General features: G+C 40.2%; 1 protein-coding gene across 1 annotated transcript; it reads right to left on the reverse strand.

Annotated features, from left to right (window-relative positions):
* Window positions 1-1,258: 1,258 nt before the first annotated feature.
* Window positions 1,259-16,838, reverse strand: LOC131722734 (trichohyalin-like). The gene is made up of 2 exons (XM_059015756.1): window positions 15,389-16,838; window positions 1,259-3,313 (listed from the first exon to the last, which is right to left on the reverse strand). Exons 1-2 carry the CDS (start codon window positions 16,834-16,836, stop codon window positions 2,539-2,541), a joined length of 2,223 nt encoding a protein of 740 aa, XP_058871739.1. The 5' UTR covers window positions 16,837-16,838; the 3' UTR covers window positions 1,259-2,538.
* Between the last annotated feature and the right edge of the window lie 5,195 nt (window positions 16,839-22,033).

Here is a 22,033-nt window from a genome sequence, read left to right on the forward strand (position 1 = left end):
GAGGCGAGCGTAACCTTGTTGCATTCACATTTCATTTTTCAACCCGAGGCAAATGTTTGAAGTAAGCAAACTTGTAAAATTTACAGACAACACCAAAACAGGAGGAGTGGCAAACACTGTTGCAGCAGCAAAGGTCATTCAAAATGATCTCGACAGCATTCAGAACTGGGCAGACACATGGCAAATGACATTTAATAGAGAAAAGTGTAAGGTACTGCACACAGGCAATAAAAATGTGCATTATAAATATCATATGGGAGATATGATGACGTCCGTGACGTCACCACTTGCACGCCATTCAACAGCACTCGGTCACAATACCTTTTAGGATTTTGAATGCTTGAATCAGATCACCACGCAGTCTTCTTTGATCAAGACTGAATAGATTCAATTATTTTAGCCTGTCTGCATACGACATGCCTTTTAAACCCGGGATAATTCTGGTTGCTCTTCTTTGCACTCTTTCTAGTTTAACAAGGGAATTCTGGGACACTTCCTGTTTCCCCAGCAGGAAGGATACCTTTTCTTCTCCATGTGGGTAATTTACATCAGCATACTGGAGTTAGTTTGAAAAATGTTGAAAAATGTGCAACAGTGTGCTGATGTCTGTCTGCTATTATTATTATTTATTTCTTAACAGACGCCCTTATCCAGGGCAACTTACAATTGTTACAAGATATCACATTATTTTTTACATACCATTACCCATTTATACAGTTGGGTTTTTACTGGAGCAATCTAGGTAAAGTACCTTGCTCAAGGGTACAACAGCAGTGTCCCCCACTGGGGATTGAACCCACGACCACCTAGTCAAGAGTCTAGAGCCCTAACCACTACTCCACACTGCTGCCCTTAACAGATGTTAACAGCGGTATGGATGCTATGCTTTAGTTCGAGAAGTCCCGGGTTCGGGCCGGCTGTCCGCCTGTGTGTGGATTAACCGAGATCGCTACAATATATTAGCCTGTACGTAAATATACTGTTTGTGGTATATCATGGTTATGCAGGGTGTCCCATGAATCATGAACACATTTAATATGAATTCAGCACAACTGCTTAAGATTCAAAACACATAGGTAACTTTATACATAGTCAAATTGTACATTCAACACATTGTAAAATGCTGATTAACATTCATTAGTTATGAAAAATAATACTTAAAACTTTTTAAAGTTATTGGAAAAATAAATGTGCTCCACATTCGTGGGACACCCTGTACATGGTGTGTCTACTGATGTAACAATAAAGGGCTTATCAATTCAAAATGTATACTTGAGCTTTATTAACATCTGTCATATTACATATGCAGGACAGCACAGATTTTTACATTTAAGAAATGATTAAACAGGTTACACAGCAAAGTGGTAACACTGTAATATACCTGGGAGTGAGCTTCTGTCATTCGGTTCTACAAGTTTTTATTAACGCATGTTAAAATAATACAAACTGTGTTTGCATAAGTAAAGAGTTTGTCACAAAATGCATGACAGAAGCAGAAAGGGCATCCATTCTCCTGCCTCTTAACTGTATTTAGAAAGAATGTACAAACACATGATTAATACCAATACCCGTAGAAACAATACACAAACAGATACTTAATATCAACACTGGACATATTAGTTAAATTAAACATTCTCGAACTAAAATTGACAGATAAACATTTTTTTGAGATATAAGTTAGCACAGCAACAGTACAATATGCACTTTCCGATCGCCAGATAAGACACTTGCTAATTCACCTTCATTTTCATGAATGTAACCCTCCATCCAGTTGCTGTACCCTTTGTTGTGTGCTTTTAGGAATTTGCGTATCATTATATGTTATCGATTTCTTCCTTCTTTATTGGAGGTACACAAATCATCAATTTACTCCACATATCAGTGGCTGCAGTGGCCATGACAGTAGCTAGCACACCAAGCCTCTTGTTCAAGTCCAACATGGCTGCTGTGTGAATAAAGTCCACTGGACCCAGCCTATATTGTTTTGCATGCTTCTCTCTTGTCACATCGCGTGAATGCATGAAATGAAGTATGCGAGAAGCAGGCCCCAATTTTGGCTTTTTCGTCCAGATCTTGTCTATATCGCATGAACAGGCCCCTCATCTACGGCTGTTTTTGAAGGTAATTATCTCCTGAACTGGTAATGCAATATCTAAAATTGAATGACTTTTGTGTTTTATATATATGTTTTTGAGATGCTTTAAAAAGGACAAGCAGATCCTGTGCTTGACAGTACATCACATAATTGATCAATGCAATAATCATTGCCATTCACCTTTGACAATCACATGGCATTCACTAATTTAAAACAAAAATTCCTAAACGTCAGATTGATACCTATGGCGGGTCTAGTGTTAAAGCTGTGTAGATTCATATCATTTTTAATTTTATTTTCATTTAACCCGCAATTTTTCAATCTGTTGAGTAGCCCAAGTAAATGATATAATTGAAAAGTTTAGATTGGACCGAAAAAACAAAGCAATATATAGGTTTACAATGTTTCCTTGAGATTTGTGAGAAACTTGACTTTGAAATGGTTCAAATCATTTCAATATAAATATTCAAACAAATTAGCACTGAGGGATCCAAAAGCAATGGCAGCAAAGGGTTTTTTAAAATGTTGATTATGTCTAAACATATGATGTTCAGTTCTGGTAGACCTGATTTTAAACATTTCACCAGCGTACGAATATCTTCTGCTCTTTTACTCCCGTTTACAAGTTTTGAAACATTTAAACCAATGTTCACAGCATCCACACACACAAGGGCACCAGCAGAAACACCTGCGGCTAGTCTGCCTGCACTAGTGAAAAAGATAGGCGTGACATCATCAATCATGCTAAAAGCTGTACGTCCAAGGTAACTAATGGTGTCTAAAGCAGACAGAGTACTCTCTCTAACGCTATCTGGAAGCGCAGCACCGTACAAATCATCAAGTGCTTTCATTTTTGAGTTAATTATGTGAAGTATTTCCTCTACTCTCTTGTTGTCACCTATATCACTCTTAGTCTGAACTATTGCTGTGGTAATATTAGTGACTCCTCCAGCTAACCCAGTAGCAAACCCTCCAAAGGTCAATCCAAGGGAGACTCCAAAAGTAGGGACAGCCAGGGCTAGCCCTGCAATGCTCATAATCCCCCCGACTACACCAGCAGAGCTCCCTACAGTCTTAGCAATGGCAGCATTCTTGTTGACTCTGTCCAGTTCTGTAGCAATTGCCTCGAGTTCACTGAGCAGTCCTTCAATCCGCGGCTCTCTTTGGTACTCCTGGACAAACTTCTCTAAGATCTTGAATTGTTTGCTGATCTCTTCCCTGCAAAGACAAGCCCACAATCATATTAGTTTTCTGTAATGCTGGGATCTGGATATCCAGATAATATTATAGAAAAAAAATGTAATACAAAAATAAATTGTTTGTATTCACCAGAAAATATTAAAGTATTTAGCACACTGTAGTATGTTGAAGTATACTATAAATAAAGTTCAGTGTTTTGTTGCAAATACAAAATAAAATGAGAGACATCTAAACGAAATAAAACTAAATAAGGAGGCTGGGAACGGCAGCATAACCAAAGATATTCTATTTAACAAGATACTTTACTCTGCCTTTAGTTCCGTTGTGGTATATACAGAGAGCTCGGCAGACTTTTTTATGTGGAGTGTCAATGGAGGTGTGTGAAATTTTGCTGGTTTATGCATATTTCTGCTACGTTAAAAAAATGCGTCAAACTTTTGAAGTACATTTCCATTTGCCCAAATTCTCTAGAAGAAAACAGAAACACAAGCAAATTCTGTTTTCTTTTTTGTTTTTTAATCAAATTGTTTTTACCCTCTTTTTTTCCCAGTTTGAAATATCCAGTTGTTTTTAAGACCCTGTCTCTGTGCTGCAACTCCCGTATCGACTTGAGAGAGACGAAGACAAGCACATGCGTCCTCCAAACATGCTTCAAGCTGTCAAGCCGACCTCTTTTTCACACTGCAAACCCAAAGATAAGCCACCACACCTATCGTGCCAGAGGACAACACAGGCCACAAGCTTGGAAAATTGTGCAATCCCGGCCACACCCGGCAGTGGAATAGCTGGGCTTCGAACCAGCAATCCCCGGGCTATAGGGCACATCCTGCACCTGGGCGAGCACTTTTATTGGATTCTGAGCACTGTCCAGTTTGGTGGCTCATGTGCAGAAACATCTAAAGTTTATCAAACTATGCTTTTGAATTTAAGTTTTAACTACATTTAACCATCTTTTAAATGATTTGATTGATCTCTATTTCACTAAACATAATGAAATGTATATTATTTGCGACAGAGTTGATGGCAGGGAAGGCCAATTAAATTTTAAAAGACAAGCAGGGGTATGTGCAGGAATTTCAATTTGGCCACTGTATTGTGGGGGCACATCAAATATTACAAATATTACAAGAAGCTGCTTGATGAGATTCTAGGATCAATAAGCTACTAACAACAAAACAAGCAAGATGGGCTGAATGGGGCCTCCTCTCGTTTGTAAACTTTCCTATGTTCTGACAAGGCTTTCCAGCACACACTGCTTAACTGCTACAGTAGGTGGGTTCACTTCAGACAGCATAGGTAGTCACCACCAGTGGGCAGGTCAGTGGGTTGCTGAGGATTCAAAAGTTCTCTGAAACAGCCTAATAATGTAGATATCCTCTAGAAGTTTTAAAAAGTCACTGTCCTTTAATGACTGTTGACTATGTGACATCTGTTATTTTATTTTATTTTTTAATGTATTTATTTATTTTAAGTAATCCAGTGAAATTGTGTACTGTCCATTATAAACAACATTACACAACTATGTGTAATTTCCAATACAAAGATGACCATTCTGTGGCAACCTACATACACATTCAAGTTGTGTCCCTTATTTAAACCAATAAAAAAAACTAAACAGTTAAAAATCAAGAAAACAAACCCAACAATTGACAGTATTTTATCTCCTTTTAATGATCTTGTTACTATGCCACACATACAAACACATGAGTGTAGCTTTTGTCAACAAAATAAATAAAAATAGCTGAAAGGATTTAAAAAAAGGTTACTGTTAGAAATGTTTGTATACTTGAAAAAGAAAAAGTACAGAAGAAATACATTGTCTCACTTCATATTCTAATTGTTCTAACTATCTTTTACAATTCACATGTCAATGGTTTTAGTCACAAAGAACAGTGATCTTTCTTAACTTCTAAAGCAGTGGTTCACAACCCTGGTCCTGGGGACCCCTTGTGTCTGCTGGGTTTCCCTCCAGCTGAGCTCTCAGTTACTTAAATGAACACTCACTTGAACTAACAATTTGGTTAATCACATTTTTAAAGTATTCTTCAGCTCATAAGAAGTTGGAAATTTCAAGTTCCTTATACCATGTTATACACAACTTGAAATCTCCATCTCTTCCAAATCATTCAACAGCTTTGATTAGGCAAATTGTTAGTTTATTGAGTGTTCAATAAAGAAATTGATTTGGAAAAAAGTAACAGCATACACAGGGGGGTCCCCAGGACCAGGATTGAGAACCACTGATCTAAGGCATATTAGGCTGTTTCAGAGAACTTTTGAATCCTCAGCACCCCACTGACCTGCCCAGTGGTGGAGACTACCTGTGTTGTTTGAAGTGAACCCACCTACTGTACCAGTTAAGGAGTGTGTGCTGGAAAGCTTTGTCAGAACATGGGACCCTGAGTGAACAAATAATACAAAAATTTGATACATATTTCATTTATTTATTAAAGTTATGCAACACCCAATGCCCCCGTGTGAAAAAGTAATTGCCCCCTTAGACTCAATAACTGGTTACTCCACGTTTAGCAGCAATAACTGCAACCAAACACTTCCTGTAGTTATTGATTAGTCTCACAGCGCCGTGGAGGGATTTTGGCCCACTCCTCCATGCAGAACTGCATCAACTCAGTGACATTTGTGGGTTTTCGAGCATAAATTGCTCGTTTCAGGTCCTGCCACAACATCTCAATGGGGTTTAGGTCTGGACTTTCACTAGGCCATTCCAAAACTTTACATTTCTTGTTCTTCAACCATTCAGATGTAGACTTGCTTGTGTGTTTCGGATCATTGTCTTGCTGCATGACCCAGCTGCGCTATAGGTTCAGCTCATGGACGGATGGCCTGACATTCTCCTGTAGAATTCTCTGATACAGAGCAGAATTCATGGTTCCTTCAATGATGGCAAGGCGTCCAGGTCCTGATGCAGCAAAGCATCCCCAAACCATGACACTACCACCACCATGCTTGACCGTTGGTATGAGGTTCTTACTGTGGAATGCAGTGTTTGGTTTTCGCCAGACATAGCGGGGCCCATGTCGGCCAAAAAGTTCCACTTTTGACTCATCTGTCCATAGAACATTGTTCCAGAACTCCTGAGGATCATCCAGGTGCTTTTTGGCAAACTTGAGACGAGCATTCATGCTCTTCTTAGTGAGCAATGGTTTCCGCCTTGCTACTCTTCCATGAATCTCGTTTTTGCCCAGTGTCTTTCTGATGGTGGAGTCATGAACACTGACCTTAGCCATGGCGAGAGAGGCCTGCAGATCCCTGGATGTTGTTTTAGGGTTCTTTGTGACTTCCTGGACGATTTTACACCTTGGTCTTGGAGAGATTTTGGCAGGACGGCCACTCCTGGGAAGATTCACTACTGTCCCAAACTTTCTCCATTTGGACATAATGGCTCTGACTGTGGTTCGGTGGAGCCCCAGAGCCTTAGAAATGGCTTTGTAACCCTTTCCAGACTGATAGGCATCAACAACTTTTCCGGGGGTCTTCATGAATTTCTTTTGTTTGTGGCATGATGTGCCTCTAGAACCTGTGTGCTGACAACTTCACTCTGATGGTAAGCGCCAAAGTTAGTCAAATTTATATTGGGCAGGGCTGGCCCAAATCAGGCCTGGTTGTTAACCAACGTACTCAAACAGCTGACCCTAATGACCCCTTTAATTGGGTTGAGTTAACTAGGGGGGACAATAACTTTTTCACACCTGAAGATTGCATGTTTGATTACCTTGCACACCAAACAAATGAAAGAAGCACCAAACTTTGGTGTCATTTTTTCTCTTAGACCCCCTCTATATACTACTACAACCCACAAAAAAATCTGACCAAATACAATGTGAAAAATTTGCAAAAACGCAGAAAATCAGACAGGAGGCAAATACTTTTTCACGGCACTTTATATATACACAATGGTTTGCAGAAGTATTCACCACCCTGCAAAGTTCTCACATTTTGTCGGCACCTGAGCGTACTCCACGACACTTTCAAATTAGACTTTACATGTTAAAAAATGCAAATAGAATATAAATAAGTCAGATTTACAGAGAAAAACAGATTAATCTCAGTTGTATAAGTATTCAACCCCTTTCCTACTGCAGCCCTAAATCAGCTCAGATGCAAATGATTTGTTTGAGAGGTCACAAAATTAGTGAAATGGTTTCAGCCTGTGTGTACTCAAAGTGGTTTAACTTGTAGATAATTTCCGTCAGGTATATAAAGACTTTCACGCTGCAACTCACATAGTGAGGCAACAAAGCAACCATGAAGACCAAGGAGCTTTCGAAACAAGTCAGGGATAAAGTGGTTGAGAGGCACAGAGCAGGAGAAGGGTACAAGAAAAATTTCAAAGACACTGATTATCCCTCTCAGCACAGTGAAGTCCATCATTAAGAAGTGGAAGATGCATCATACCACCGCCCTCCCAAACTGAGCATCCGGGCATGCAGGAAACTGGTTCGGGGTATCACTCTGAAGCCAACAATGACCTTGAGAGATCTGCAAAGTTCTGTGTCAGAGATGGGTGTAAGTGTTCATACATCAACAATAAGCCGGTCCCTACACAGAGCTGGTCTGTATGGACAGGTGGCAAGAAAGAAGCCATTACTCAAAAAGACTCATCTTAAAGCACATATGGAGTTTGCGAAAAAGCATGTAGATGATACTGCAGACATGTGGAAAAAGGTTTTGTGGTCAGACAAAACAAAAATTGAACTTTTCGGTCTAAATTCCAAGTGTTACGTCTGGCGCAAGCCCAACACTGCACATCACCCAGTCAACACCATCCCAACTGTCAAGCATGCTGGTGGCAGCATCATGTTATGGGGATGCTTCTCTTCAGCAGGGACTGGGGAGCTTGTCAGGATAGAGGGGAGAATGGATGGTGCAAAGTACAGGCGAATCCTTGAGGAAAACCTGTTTGAGTCAGCCAAGACTCTGAAACTGGGGAGGAAATTCACATTTCAGCAGGACAATGACCAAAAGCACAAAGCCAAAGCCACACTGGAGTGACTGAACAAGAAAATAATTAATGTTCTTGAGTGGCCCAGTCAAAGTCCTGACTTGAATCCAATATAAAATTTATGGCGAGACTTGAAGATTGCAGTCCATCGACAATCCCCAACAACAGAGGTCAGAGAGCCATTGGCAAACTCAGACCACAACATGGTGTCATTTGAAATATTTTTTAAAACCCCAAAAGTAATGACTAAAGTTAAGGTTTACAATTTTAGAAAAGCAAACTATGAAGGTATGAAACAGAGACTAACAGAAGTAGATCGGAGTAAAATAGAGAAAACCTCCACAGAAAAAGGATGGCTGTTTTTTAAAAATGTAGTACTAGAGGCGCAAAACAATTACATCCCAAAAGTAGACAAATCTAAATCTAAAACAAAATGGCCAAAATGGTTTAATAGATCAATTAAAAAAAATATTCAGCGAAAAAAGGCACTTTACAGAGCGTTTAAAAGGGACCAAAAACAAAGCACACAGAAAGAGTACTTGGAACTGCAAACACAAGTCAAAAAGGAAGTTAGAAAGGCAAAGAGAGAGATAGAAATCAATATTGCTAAGGGGGCTAAAACCAATTCCAAAATGTTTTTCCAATATTATAACAGCAAGAGAACATTCAAAGAGGAGGTTAAATGTCTAAAAGACACAAATGGCAAAATCATAGATGAAGAAAAAAAAATAGCAAATATATTAAATGACTACTTTTCACAGGTTTTTACAAAGGAGGACACGGACAACATGCCCCACATGTCGACCTGTTCCTATCCAGTTTTAAATAACTTTAGCATAACAGAGGCAGAAGTGTTAAAGGGACTAGGAGCTCTTAAAATAAACAAATCCCCTGGGCCGGATGAGATCCTCCCAATAGTACTCAAAGAAATGAAAGAAGTTATTTACAAGCCGCTAACCAAGATCATGCAACAGTCTCTTGACACAGGGGTTGTACCGACAGACTGGAAAATAGCAAACGTAATACCGATCCACAAAAAGGGAGACAAAACTGAACCAGGTAACTACAGACCAATAAGCCTGACTTCTATTATATGTAAACTTATGGAAACTATAATAAGATCCAAAATGGAAAATTACCTATATGGTAACAATATCCTGGGTGACAGCCAGCATGGTTTTAGGAAAGGGAGATCATGTCTAACTAACCTACTTGACTTTTTTGAGGATGCAACATTGAAAATGGACAACTGCAAAGCATATGACATGGTCTATTTAGATTTCCAGAAAGCTTTTGACAAAGTCCCGCATAAAAGATTAATTCTCAAACTGAACGCAGTAGGGATTCAAGGAAATGCATGCACATGGATTAGGGAGTGGTTAACATGTAGAAAACAGAAAGTACTGATTAGAGGAGAAACCTCGAAATGGAGTGAGGTAACCAGTGGTGTACCACAGGGATCAGTATTAGGTCCTCTGCTATTCCTAATCTACATTAATGATTTAGACTCTGATATAGTAAGCAAACTCGTTAAATTTGCAGACGACACAAAAATAGGAGGAGTGGCAGACACTGTTGAAGCAGCAAAGGTCATTCAAAATGATCTAGACCGCATTCAAAATTGGGCAGACACATGGCAAATGAAATTTAATAGAGAAAAGTGTAAAGTATTGCATGCGGGCAATAAAAATGTTCATTATAAATATCATATGGGAGATACTGAAATTGAAGGAGGGAACGATGAAAAAGACCTAGGAGTTTATGTTGACTCAGAAATGTCTTCATCTAGACAATGTGGGGAAGCTATAAAAAAGGCTAACAAGATGCTTGGATATATTGTGAGAAGTGTTGAATTTAAATCAAGGGAAGTAATGTTAAAACTCTACAATGCATTAGTAAGACCTCACCTAGAATATTGTGTTCAGTTCTGGTCACCTCGTTACAAAAAGGATATTGCTGCTCTAGAAAGAGTGCAAAGAAGAGCAACCAGAATTATCCCGGGTTTAAAAGGCATGTCGTATGCAGACAGGCTAAAAGAATTGAATCTATTCAGTCTTGAACAAAGAAGACTACGCGGCGATCTGATTCAAACATTCAAAATCCTAAAAGGTATAGACAGTGTCAACCTGGGGGACTTCTTTGACTTGAAAAAAGAAAAAAGGACCAGGGGTCATAAATGGAGATTAGATAAAGGGGCATTCAGAACAGAAAATAGGAGGCACTTTTTTACACAGAGAATTGTGAGGGTCTGGAACCAACTCCCCAGTAATGTTGTTGAAGCTGACACCCTGGGATCCTTCAAGAAGCTGCTTGATGAGATTCTGGGATCAATAAGCTACTAACAACCAAACGAGCAAGATGGGCTGAATGGCCTCCTCTCGTTTGTAAACTTTCTTATGTTCTTATGTTCTTAACTTATCAGAACTGGAGCAATTTTCCCATGAAGAATGGGCAAGAATTTCACCATCCTACTGTACAAAGCTAGTAGAGACCTATCCAAAAAGACTCATAGCAGTAATTGCTGCAAAAGGTGCTTCTACCAAGTACTGACTTAAGGTGCTGAATACTTATGCAACCAGTAAATTTCATTTTGTACATTTTCTTTGCAAGTTTTGCTGACATTTAACCTCCTCCTCATATAACACTGTTCAGTTTAACCACTACAGCTTTGAATAAAAAACGTTGCCTACATTATTTGTAATTCAACAAAATGTGACATTATTGGTAGGGGGTGAATACTTCTGTGCTGTTTCTTCAAAGACACATTGTTGATACATATGGGATTATAAGTTTAAACATATATGAATTGTGAGTAGCTAAAAATTGACACGTTGACCAAGAAAGGAAATGCACAGTTCAAAATACTATTCTTGCAAAGGAATGCAAGTCCGAGGAAATGATTCAAACACATTATGATTGAAAGACAATTTTACCTTGAAGGAGATTCTATTGCCTTTTAATTATATATGTGAGCATCATCTGTAAGAAGATCTAATTCTGTGCTATGTTCAATATCAGAGCAGTTGGCCAAGTGCCAGAAATAACACAATGGATGAACTGTTCGGACAGGTCAGAGGTCAGAATGTGATCGGTGCTTTGGTAAGCAATTCATATATGGTCATAGAAATCTACAAAAGCTATTCTTAATAGAATGACAGCAGATCTGAAGGCTATTTCAATCAATACCTGGTAAATGCATCTTTATTTAGTAGGGATGCACCGAATCCAAGTTTTGGGGATTCGGCCGAATACCGAATCCATCTCAAAAGATTCGGCCAAATACTGAACCGAATACCGAATCTACAAAAACTGTCAAGAAAACTGAAGGAAACTTGAATGAAAAACAGACTGGCAGCTACTAACAAGGGACGCACACAAGTCTATAGTTTTGAGCCTTTTAGTTCATAGAATTTTTATTACTGAATGGAAATATACCCCTGAATAAGATTTCAGTTTGAAACTTACACAATTTACCGCTAGCCCCCTCCCCCCACAATAGAAACGTCAAAATACAGAAGTGTTTACTTCTCCTTTACAAAAAAGGAGAGCTGCATCTTTGCCAAAACCTTTCATTTTTCTTTAATGATGATTCAACCCGTGTCACCTGATCTGAGAGCAGGGTTGCCAACAGGCTCCAGAATCTCGGGACTTTAAGGAAAGTCAGGTTTTGTAACTCACCTCTCTTCAGTAAAGTGAGTGTGAATTGTGCAAATTGTCGCTAATTTAATTGAATTGTTTTACTTAATTGTTACCAAAAGCACACACATGCCTGTGAGGATCGTTTCCATCAATCAGACCTATACAGCAGCTGATTGGCTTTCTGAGACTGGGCGGGACTCTGTAAAGCAATATTAAACAAATAGAAACTTTACCTGCTGCCACAAGCTTAAATGAAGGAGTGCAAGTGAGTGCACAGTTATCTATAATAATGATGTTGCACTATTCTGATAGATATTGTTTAAAAAAAATTCAAACAATACGATTAATCGTTGTTACGCGGCTCTCCGGATAGAATCACCACCACAATTAAACAATTAAATACATTTACTAAACTGCTGAAACAATTCACACTCACTTTATATGTCGAATACATTGCGGTTTAGAGAGGTGAGTTTCCCGAGATTCTGGAGCTTGTAAAGCCAACCCTATCTGAGAGCTATGAGGAAAACATTACAGTGATGAGAGACGTGAATCTCCCTGCGAAATAAAACCCACATTGATTTAAATGCACCGTGTGTGTAACACAGATCAAATAGGCAATGAAATAGTTTAAAATGATTTTAATAAAACACAGCAGTTCCCAAATGGTTCAACTTGTATTGGCACATTGGAATAACGTAAAATGTAATTTACTAAAGCATATTGTTCAACAACGTCTTACACCTCTGACAATTGTAAAGTTACAAAAAATATATATTTCTGTGCACCGATTTCTTTTTCTTTTTCTCTCAGTATGATCTCTAGAACATGTCGCAGACAAAGCAATAAAGCACAAAAGTCTACAACAGTTTGCTGTTTCTATATATTACAGGTTTACTGCATGAAAAGTGTGATGTGAATGTGCATACGGGGGTATGTTTGTATTCAGCAGCTGCGTGACGTGTTTAGTGCGTGCACCACCAGTAATTTAGAGAGTTAAGAGCTGCGACAGAGTTCATGAAACATATTCTTGTTATTAAATACAACAGTTATGTTCAATACGTGTCTTTTATTTAAAATAGAACTGCACATATCGGAGGGGTATATTAAAATGGATATGCATCTGGGCGGACAAAGGATTCACCGAATCCTAAGTATTCAGCAGAAACCGAATCCTGCTCAAAAAGTAAGTATTCGGGTTGAAACCAAAACCCAATCCTGGATTCGGTGCATCCTTATTATTTAGTAATCAATGCCTGTTAGGAATGGTTGAAAATGGTATAAGTAAAGCACTGATATCTCAGTTCTGTAGTCAGTCTTTCAAGGTTGTCTACCACATTGCTCTGCTAACGCAAGGCAATGTACAGACGTGCTCAAATTTGTTGGTACCCTTACAGCTCATTGAAATAATGCTTCATTCCTCCTGAAAAGTGATGAAATTAAAAGCTATTTTATCATGTATACTTGCATGCCTTTGGTATGTCATAGAATAAAGCAAAGAAGCTGTGAAAAGAGATGAATTATTGCTTATTCTACAAAGATATTCTAAAATGGCCTGGACACATTTGTTTGTACCCCTTAGAAAAGATAATAAATAATTGGATTATAGTGATATTCCAAACTAACTAGTTTCTTTAATTAGTATCACACATGTCTCCAATCTTGTAATCAGTCATTCAGCCTATTTAAATGGAGAAAAGTAGTCACTGTGCTGTTTGGTATCATTGTGTGCACCACACTGAACATGGACCAGAGAAAGCAAAGGAGAGAGTTGTCTGAGGAGATCAGAAAGAAAATAATAGACAAGCATGGTAAAGGTAAAGGCTACAAGACCATCTCCAAGCAGCTTGATGTTCCTGTGGCAACAGTTGCTAATATTATTAAGAAGTTTAAGGTCCATGGAACTGTAGCCAACCTGGGCGCGGCCGCAAGAGGAAAATCGACCCCAGATTGAACAGAAGGATAGTGCGAATGGTAGAAAAAGAACCAAGGATAACTGCCAAAGAGATACAAGCTGAACTCCAAGGTGAAGGTACGTCAGTTTCTGATCGCACCATCCGTCGCTTTTTGAGCGAAAGTGGGCTCCATGGAAGAAGACCCAGGAGGACTCCACTTTTGACAGAAAAACATAAAAAAGCCAGACTGGAATTTGCTAAAATGCATATTGGCAAGTCACAATCCTTCTGGGAGAATGTCCTTTGGACAGATGAGTCAAAACTGGAGCTTTTCGGCAAGTCACATCAGCTCTATGTTCACAGACGAAAAAATGAAGCTTTCAAAGAAAAGAACACCATACCTACAGTGAAACATGGAGGAGGCTCGGTTATGTTTTGGGGCTGCATTGCTGCGCCTGGCACAGGGTGCCTTGAATCTGTGCAGGGCACAATGAAATCTCAAGACTATCAAGGCATTCTGGAGCAAAACATACTGCCCAGTGTCAGAAAGCTCCGTCTCAGTCGCAGGTCATGGGTCCTCCAACAGCATAATGACCCAAAACACACAGCTAAAGCACCCAAGAATGGAAAAGAACAAAACATTGGACTATTCTGAAGTGGCCTTCTATGAGTCCTGATCTGAATCCTATCGAACATCTATGGAAAGAGCTGAAACTTGCAGTCTGGAGAAGGCACCCATCAAACCTGAGACAGCTGGAGCAGTTTGCTCAGGAAGAGTGGGCCAAACTACCTGTTAACAGGTGCAGAAGTCTCATTGAGAAGTCTCATATATATATTTGGCCAGTTCACTAGGGCTGATTCACATGCTGTTAGATTAAATTACAGTTTGTACTGGTTCTCTGACCTTGTGCCTATAGTCAGAGGAACTATATTCAATCAATACAAATAACATCTTTATACTTGGAAGATGTATAAAGATGGAAGAAGTCATTTCAAAACCTTCACACAATTTTATGAAATAATAACACAAGGTTTATGCCTCTGATCTGAACAAGCAATCAAAAATTATATTATCTTTAGGCACATTAAATAAATGTTTTTGCAAAAAAGTAACCATCTTAGTTCTTGTTTCTTACATTCCATATAACAGAATGTTGCAACAACAAAGATGTCTACAATAATGAAATATATAAAGCAAGTTGAGTCACTGCAAAAAATCACGAGGCACTCCTGAGAGATGTGCTGCTGAACCCCTCATTCTAATCTGATTTCTTTAGTTTTAGCTGAAACAGACGCATATCCAAACAAATATTACAATTCTGAGCAAATATCTGAACATGAAAATTCCAGGGATACTTCCCTGAGTGCTGCTGTTTTGCTTCAGTCACTCCGAGTGCTTCTGGTTCTGTTGACCTTTCACCTCAGCCAGCCCCACATGCAGAACTATACATTTACACAGGTTGAGTTGAAAGGTGAAACTGTCTGATAGCTATGAACTGGGTAGCAGGGACGTATAGAAACATAATGAAACTTTAAATCTGCTCATTCTCAAGAAGAAATATAATCTGTCAGGTATATTTAAAATGAAAAACAAACCTCTTCAGCTCCTCATTTAGCAAAATCAGTATCGCCTCCGTTTCAGTGACCATCTCCTCCATCTCTTTTTTCAGTTTCTCCTCCATCTTTTTTTTCAGTATCTCCTCCTTCTCTTTTTTCAGTTTCTCATCCGTCTCTTTTTTCAGTATCTCCTCCATCTCTTTTTTCAGGATCATCTTTCTGGGCCACATACTCAGTCTCTTCTCAATATCAATCAGTTTCTCCTCCATCTCTCTCTTCTGTCTCTCTGTCTCTCTTTTCTGTTTCTCCTCCATCTCCCTTTTCTGTTTCTCCTCCATCTCCCTCTTGTGTCTCAACTCCATCTCTCTTTTCTGTTGCTCCTCCATCTCTCTCTTGTGTCTCTCCATCTCTCTTTTCTGTTGCTCCTCCATCTCTCTCTTGTGTCTCTCCATCTCTCTTTTCTGTTGCTCCTCCATCTCTCTCTTCTGTCTCAACTCCATCTCTCTTTTCTGTTGCTCCTCCATCTCTCTCTTCTGTCTCTCCATCTCTCTTTTCTGTTTCTCCTCCATCTCTCTTTTCTGTTTCTCCTCCATCTCTCTCTTCTGTCTCTCCATCTCTCTTTTCTGTTTCTCCTCCATCTCTCTCTTTTGCCTCTCCATCTCTCTTTTCTGTTTCTCCTCCATCTCTCTCTTTTGTCTCTCCATCTCTCTTTTCTGTTTCTCCTCCATCTCTCTCTTCTGTCTCTCCATCTCTCTTTTCTGTTTCTCCTCCATCTCTCTCTTGTGTCTCAACTCCATCTCTCTTTTCTGTTGCTCCTCCATCTCTCTATTCTGTCTCAACTCCATCTCTCTTTTCTGTTGCTCCTCCATCTCTTTCTTCTGTCTCTCCATCTCTCTTTTCTGTTTCTCCTCAATCTCTCTTTTCTGTTTCTCCTCCATCTCTCTATTCTGTCTCAACTCCAACTCTCTTCTCTGTTGCTCCTCCATCTCTTTCTTCTGTCTCTTCATCTCTCTTTTCTGTTTCTCCTCCATCTCTCTCTTGTGTCTCAACTCCATCTCTCTTTTCTGTTTCTCCTCCATCTCTCTCTTCTGTCTCTCCATCTCTTTTTTCTGTTTCTCCTCCATCTCTCTCTTGTGTCTCAACTCCATCTCTCTTTTCTGTTCCTCCTCCATCTCTTTCTTCTGTCTCTCCATCTCTCTTTTCTGTTTCTCCTCCATCTCTTTCTTCTGTCTCTCCATCTCTCTTTTCTGTTTCTCCTCCATCTCTCTCTTCTGTCTCTCTGTCTCTCTTCTCTGTTGCTCCTCCATCTCTCTCTTCTGTCTCTCCATCTCTCTTTTCTGTTTCTCCTCCATCTCTCTCTTTTGTCTCTCCATCTCTCTTTTCTGTTTCTCCTCCATCTCTCTCTTTTGTCTCTCCATCTCTCTTTTCTGTTTCTCCTCCATCTCTCTCTTCTGTCTCTCCATCTCTCTTTTCTGTTTCTCCTCCATCTCTCTCTTGTGTCTCAACTCCATCTCTCTTTTCTGTTGCTCCTCCATCTCTCTCTTCTGTCTCTCCATCTCTCTTTTCTGTTTCTCCTCCATCTCTCTTTTCTGTTGCTCCTCCATCTCTCTCTTGTGTCTCAACTCCATCTCTCTTTTCTGTTTCTCCTCCATCTCTTTCTTCTGTCTCTCCATCTCTCTTTTCTGTTTCTCATCCATCACTCTATTCTGTCTCTCTGTCTCTCTTTTCTGTTTCTCCTCCATCTCTCTCTTTTGTCTCTCCATCTCTCTTTTCTGTTTCTCCTCCATCTCTCTATTCTGTCTCAACTCCATCTCTCTTTTCTGTTGCTCCTCCATCTCTTTCTTCTGTCTCTCCATCTCTCTTTTCTGTTTCTCCTCCATCTCTCTTTTCTGTTTCTCCTCCATCTCTCTATTCTGTCTCAACTCCATCTCTCTTTTCTGTTGCTCCTCCATCTCTTTCTTCTGTCTCTTCATCTCTCTTTTCTGTTTCTCCTCCATCTCTCTCTTGTGTCTCAACTCCATCTCTCTTTTCTGTTTCTCCTCCATCTCTCTCTTCTGTCTCTCCATCTCTTTTTTCTGTTTCTCCTCCATCTCTCTCTTTTGTCTCTCCATCTCTCTTTTCTGTTTCTCCTCCATCTCTCTATTCTGTCTCAACTCCATCTCTCTTTTCTGTTTCTCCTCCATCTCTTTCTTCTGTCTCTCCATCTCTCTTTTCTGTTTCTCCTCCATCTCTCTTTTCTGTTTCTCCTCCATCTCTCTATTCTGTCTCAACTCCATCTCTCTTTTCTGTTTCTCCTCCATCTCTGTCTTTTGTCTCTCCATCTCTCTTTTCTCTTTCTCCTCCATCTCTCTCTTGTGTCTCAATTCCATCTCTCTTTTCTGTTGCTCCTCCATCTCTCTCTTTTGTCTCTCCATCTCTCTTTTCTGTTTCTCCTCCATCTCTCTCTTCGGTCTCTCTGTCTCTCTTTTCTGTTGCTCCTCCATCTCTCTCTTCTGTCTCTCCATCTCTTTTTTCTGTTTCTCCTCCATCTCTCTATTCTGTCTCAACTCCATCTCTCTTTTCTGTTTCTCCTCCATCTCTCTCTTCTGTCTCTCCATCTCTCTTTTCTGTTTCTCCTCCATCTCTCTCTTTTGTCTCTCCATCTCTCTTTTCTGTTTCTGCTCCATCTCTCTCTTTTGTCTCTCCATCTCTCTTTTCTGTTTCTCCTCCATCTCTCTCTTCTGTCTCTCCATCTCTCTTTTCTGTTTCTCCTCCATCTCTCTCTTGTGTCTCAACTCCATCTCTCTTTTCTGTTGCTCCTCCATCTCTCTCTTCTGTCTCTCCATCTCTCTTTTCTGTTTCTCCTCCATCTCTCTTTTCTGTTGCTCCTCCATCTCTCTCTTATGTCTCAACTCCATCTCTCTTTTCTGTTTCTCCTCCATCTGTCTCTTCTGTCTCTCTGTCTCTCTTTTCAGTTTCTCCTCCATCTCTCTCTTCTGTCTCTCCATCTCTTTTTTCTGTTTCTCCTCCATCTCTCTCTTTTGTCTCTCCATCTCTCTTTTCTGTTTCTCCTCCATCTCTCTATTCTGTCTCAACTCCATCTCTCTTTTCTGTAGCTCCTCCATCTCTTTCTTCTGTCTCTCCATCTCTCTTTTCTGTTTCTCATCCATCTCTCTATTCTGTCCCTCTGTCTCTCTTTTCTGTTTCTCCTCCATCTCTCTCTTTTGTCTCTCCATCTCTCTTTTCTGTTTCTCCTCCATCTCTCTATTCTGTCTCAACTCCATCTCTCTTTTCTGTTGCTCCTCCATCTCTTTCTTCTGTCTCTCCATCTCTCTTTTCTGTTTCTCCTCCATCTCTCTTTTCTGTTTCTCCTCCATCTCTCTATTCTGTCTCAACTCCATCTCTCTTTTCTGTTGCTCCTCCATCTCTTTCTTCTGTCTCTTCATCTCTCTTTTCTGTTTCTCCTCCATCTCTCTCTTCTGTCTCTCTGTCTCTCTTTTCTGTTTCTCCTCCATCTCTCTCTTGTGTCTCAACTCCATCTCTCTTTTCTGTTTCCCCTCCATCTCTCTCTTCTGTCTCTCCATCTCTCTTTTCTGTTGCTCCTCCATCTCTTTCTTCTGTCTCTCCATCTCTCTTTTCTGTTTCTCCTCCATCTCTCTTTTCTGTTTCTCCTCCATCTCTCTATTCTGTCTCAACTCCATCTCTCTTTTCTGTTTCTCCTCCATCTCTCTCTTCTGTCTCTCCATCTCTTTTTTCTGTTTCTCCTCCATCTCTCTCTTGTGTCTCAATTCCATCTCTCTTTTCTGTTCCTCCTCCATCTCTTTCTTCTGTCTCTCCATCTCTCTTTTCTGTTTCTCCTCCATCTCTCTCTTGTGTCTCAATTCCATCTCTCTTTTCTGTTGCTCCTCCATCTCTCTCTTTTGTCTCTCCATCTCTCTTTTCTGTTTCTCCTCCATCTGTCTCTTCTGTCTCTCTGTCTCTCTTTTCAGTTTCTCCTCCATCTCTCTTTTCTGTCTCTCCATCTCTTTTTTCTGTTTCTCCTCCATCTCTCTCTTTTGTCTCTCCATCTCTCTTTTCTGTTTCTCCTCCATCTCTCTATTCTGTCTCAACTCCATCTCTATTTTCTGTTGCTCCTCCATCTCTTTCTTCTGTCTCTCCATCTCTCTTTTCTGTTTCTCCTCCATCTCTCTTTTCTGTTTCTCCTCCATCTCTCTATTCTGTCTCAACTCCATCTCTCTTTTCTGTTTCTCCTCCATCTCTGTCTTTTGTCTCTCCATCTCTCTTTTCTGTTTCTCCTCCATCTCTCTCTTGTGTCTCAATTCCATCTCTCTTTTCTGTTGCTCCTCCATCTCTCTCTTTTGTCTCTCCATCTCTCTTTTCTGTTTCTCCTCCATCTCTCTCTTCTGTCTCTCTGTCTCTCTTTTCTGTTGCTCCTCCATCTCTCTCTTCTGTCTCTCCATCTCTTTTTTCTGTTTCTCCTCCATCTCTCTATTCTGTCTCAACTCCATCTCTCTTTTCTGTTTCTCCTCCATCTCTCTCTTCTGTCTCTCCATCTCTCTTTTCTGTTTCTCCTCCATCTCTCTCTTTTGTCTCTCCATCTCTCTTTTCTGTTTCTGCTCCATCTCTCTCTTTTGTCTCTCCATCTCTCTTTTCTGTTTCTCCTCCATCTCTCTCTTCTGTCTCTCCATCTCTCTTTTCTGTATCTCCTCCATCTCTCTCTTGTGTCTCAACTCCATCTCTCTTTTCTGTTGCTCCTCCATCTCTCTCTTCTGTCTCTCCATCTCTCTTTTCTGTTTCTCCTCCATCTCTCTTTTCTGTTGCTCCTCCATCTCTCTCTTGTGTCTCAACTCCATCTCTCTTTTCTGTTTCTCCTCCATCTGTCTCTTCTGTCTCTCTGTCTCTCTTTTCAGTTTCTCCTCCATCTCTCTCTTCTGTCTCTCCATCTCTTTTTTCTGTTTCTCCTCCATCTCTCTCTTTTGTCTCTCCATCTCTCTTTTCTGTTTCTCCTCCATCTCTCTATTCTGTCTCAACTCCATCTCTCTTTTCTGTTGCTCCTCCATCTCTTTCTTCTGTCTCTCCATCTCTCTTTTCTGTTTCTCATCCATCTCTCTATTCTGTCTCTCTGTCTCTCTTTTCTGTTTCTCCTCCATCTCTCTCTTTTGTCTCTCCATCTCTCTTTTCTGTTTCTCCTCCATCTCTTTCTTCTGTCTCAACTCCATCTCTCTTTTCTGTTTCTCCTCCATCTCTCTTTTCTGTTTCTCCTCCATCTCTCTTTTCTGTTTCTCCTCCATCTCTCTTTTCTGTTTCTCCTCCATCTCTCTTTTCTGTTTCTCCTCCATCTCTCTTTTCTGTTTCTCCTCCATCTCTCTATTCTGTTTCTCCTCCATCTCTCTCTTCTGTCTCTCTGTCTCTCTTTTCTGTTGCTCCTCCATCTCTCTCTTCTGTCTCTCCATCTCTTTTTTCTGTTTCTCCTCCATCTCTCTATTCTGTCTCAACTCCATCTCTCTCTTCTGTCTCTCCATCTCTTTTTTCTGTTTCTCCTCCATCTCTCTCTTGTGTCTCAATTCCATCTCTCTTTTCTGTTGCTCCTCCATCTCTTTCTTCTGTCTCTCCATCTCTCTTTTCTGTTTCTCCTCCATCTCTCTCTTCTGTCTCTCCATCTCTCTTTTCTGTTTCTCCTCGATCTCTCTTTTCTGTTTCTCCTCCATCTCTCTCTTCTGTCTCTCCATCTCTTTTTTCTGTTTCTCCTCCATCTCTCTCTTGTGTCTCAATTCCATCTCTCTTTTCTGTTGCTCCTCCATCTCTTTCTTCTGTCTCTCCATCTCTCTTTTCTGTTTCTCCTCCATCTCTCTCTTCTGTCTCTCCATCTCTCTTTTCTGTTGCTCCTCCATCTCTCTCTTCTGTCTCTCCATCTCTTTTTTCTGTTTCTCCTCCATCTCTCTTTTCTGTTTCTCCTCCATCTCTCTCTTCTGTCTCTCCATCTCTCTTTTCTGTTTCTGCTCCATCTCTCTCTTTTGTCTCTCCATCTCTCTTTTCTGTTTCTCCTCGATCTCTCTTTTCTGTTTCTCCTCCATCTCTCTCTTCTGTCTCTCCATCTCTTTGTTCTGTTTCTCCTCCATCTCTCTATTCTGTCTCAACTCCATCTCTCTTTTCTGTTGCTCCATCTCTTTCTTCTGTCTCTCCATCTCTCTTTTCTGTTTCTCCTCCATCTCTCTCTTTTGTCTCTCCATCTCTCTTTTCTGTTTCTCCTCCATCTCTCTCTTGTGTCTCAACTCCATCTCTCTTTTCTGTTGCTCCTCCATCTCTCTTTTCTGTTTCTCCTCCATCTCTCTCTTCTGTCTCTCCATCTCTCTTTTCTGTTTCTCCTCCATCTCTCTCTTTTGCCTCTCCATCTCTCTTTTCTGTTTCTCCTCCATCTCTCTCTTTTGTCTCTCCATCTCTCTTTTCTGTTTCTCCTCCATCTCTCTCTTCTGTCTCTCCATCTCTCTTTTCTGTTTCTCCTCCATCTCTCTCTTGTGTCTCAACTCCATCTCTCTTTTCTGTTGCTCCTCCATCTCTCTATTCTGTCTCAACTCCATCTCTCTTTTCTGTTGCTCCTCCATCTCTTTCTTCTGTCTCTCCATCTCTCTTTTCTGTTTCTCCTCAATCTCTCTTCTCTGTTGCTCCTCCATCTCTTTCTTCTGTCTCTTCATCTCTCTTTTCTGT

The sequence above is a fragment of the Acipenser ruthenus genome, chromosome 51 (genome assembly GCF_902713425.1).
Source record: "Acipenser ruthenus chromosome 51, fAciRut3.2 maternal haplotype, whole genome shotgun sequence".
Lineage (NCBI taxonomy): Eukaryota > Metazoa > Chordata > Actinopteri > Acipenseriformes > Acipenseridae > Acipenser > Acipenser ruthenus.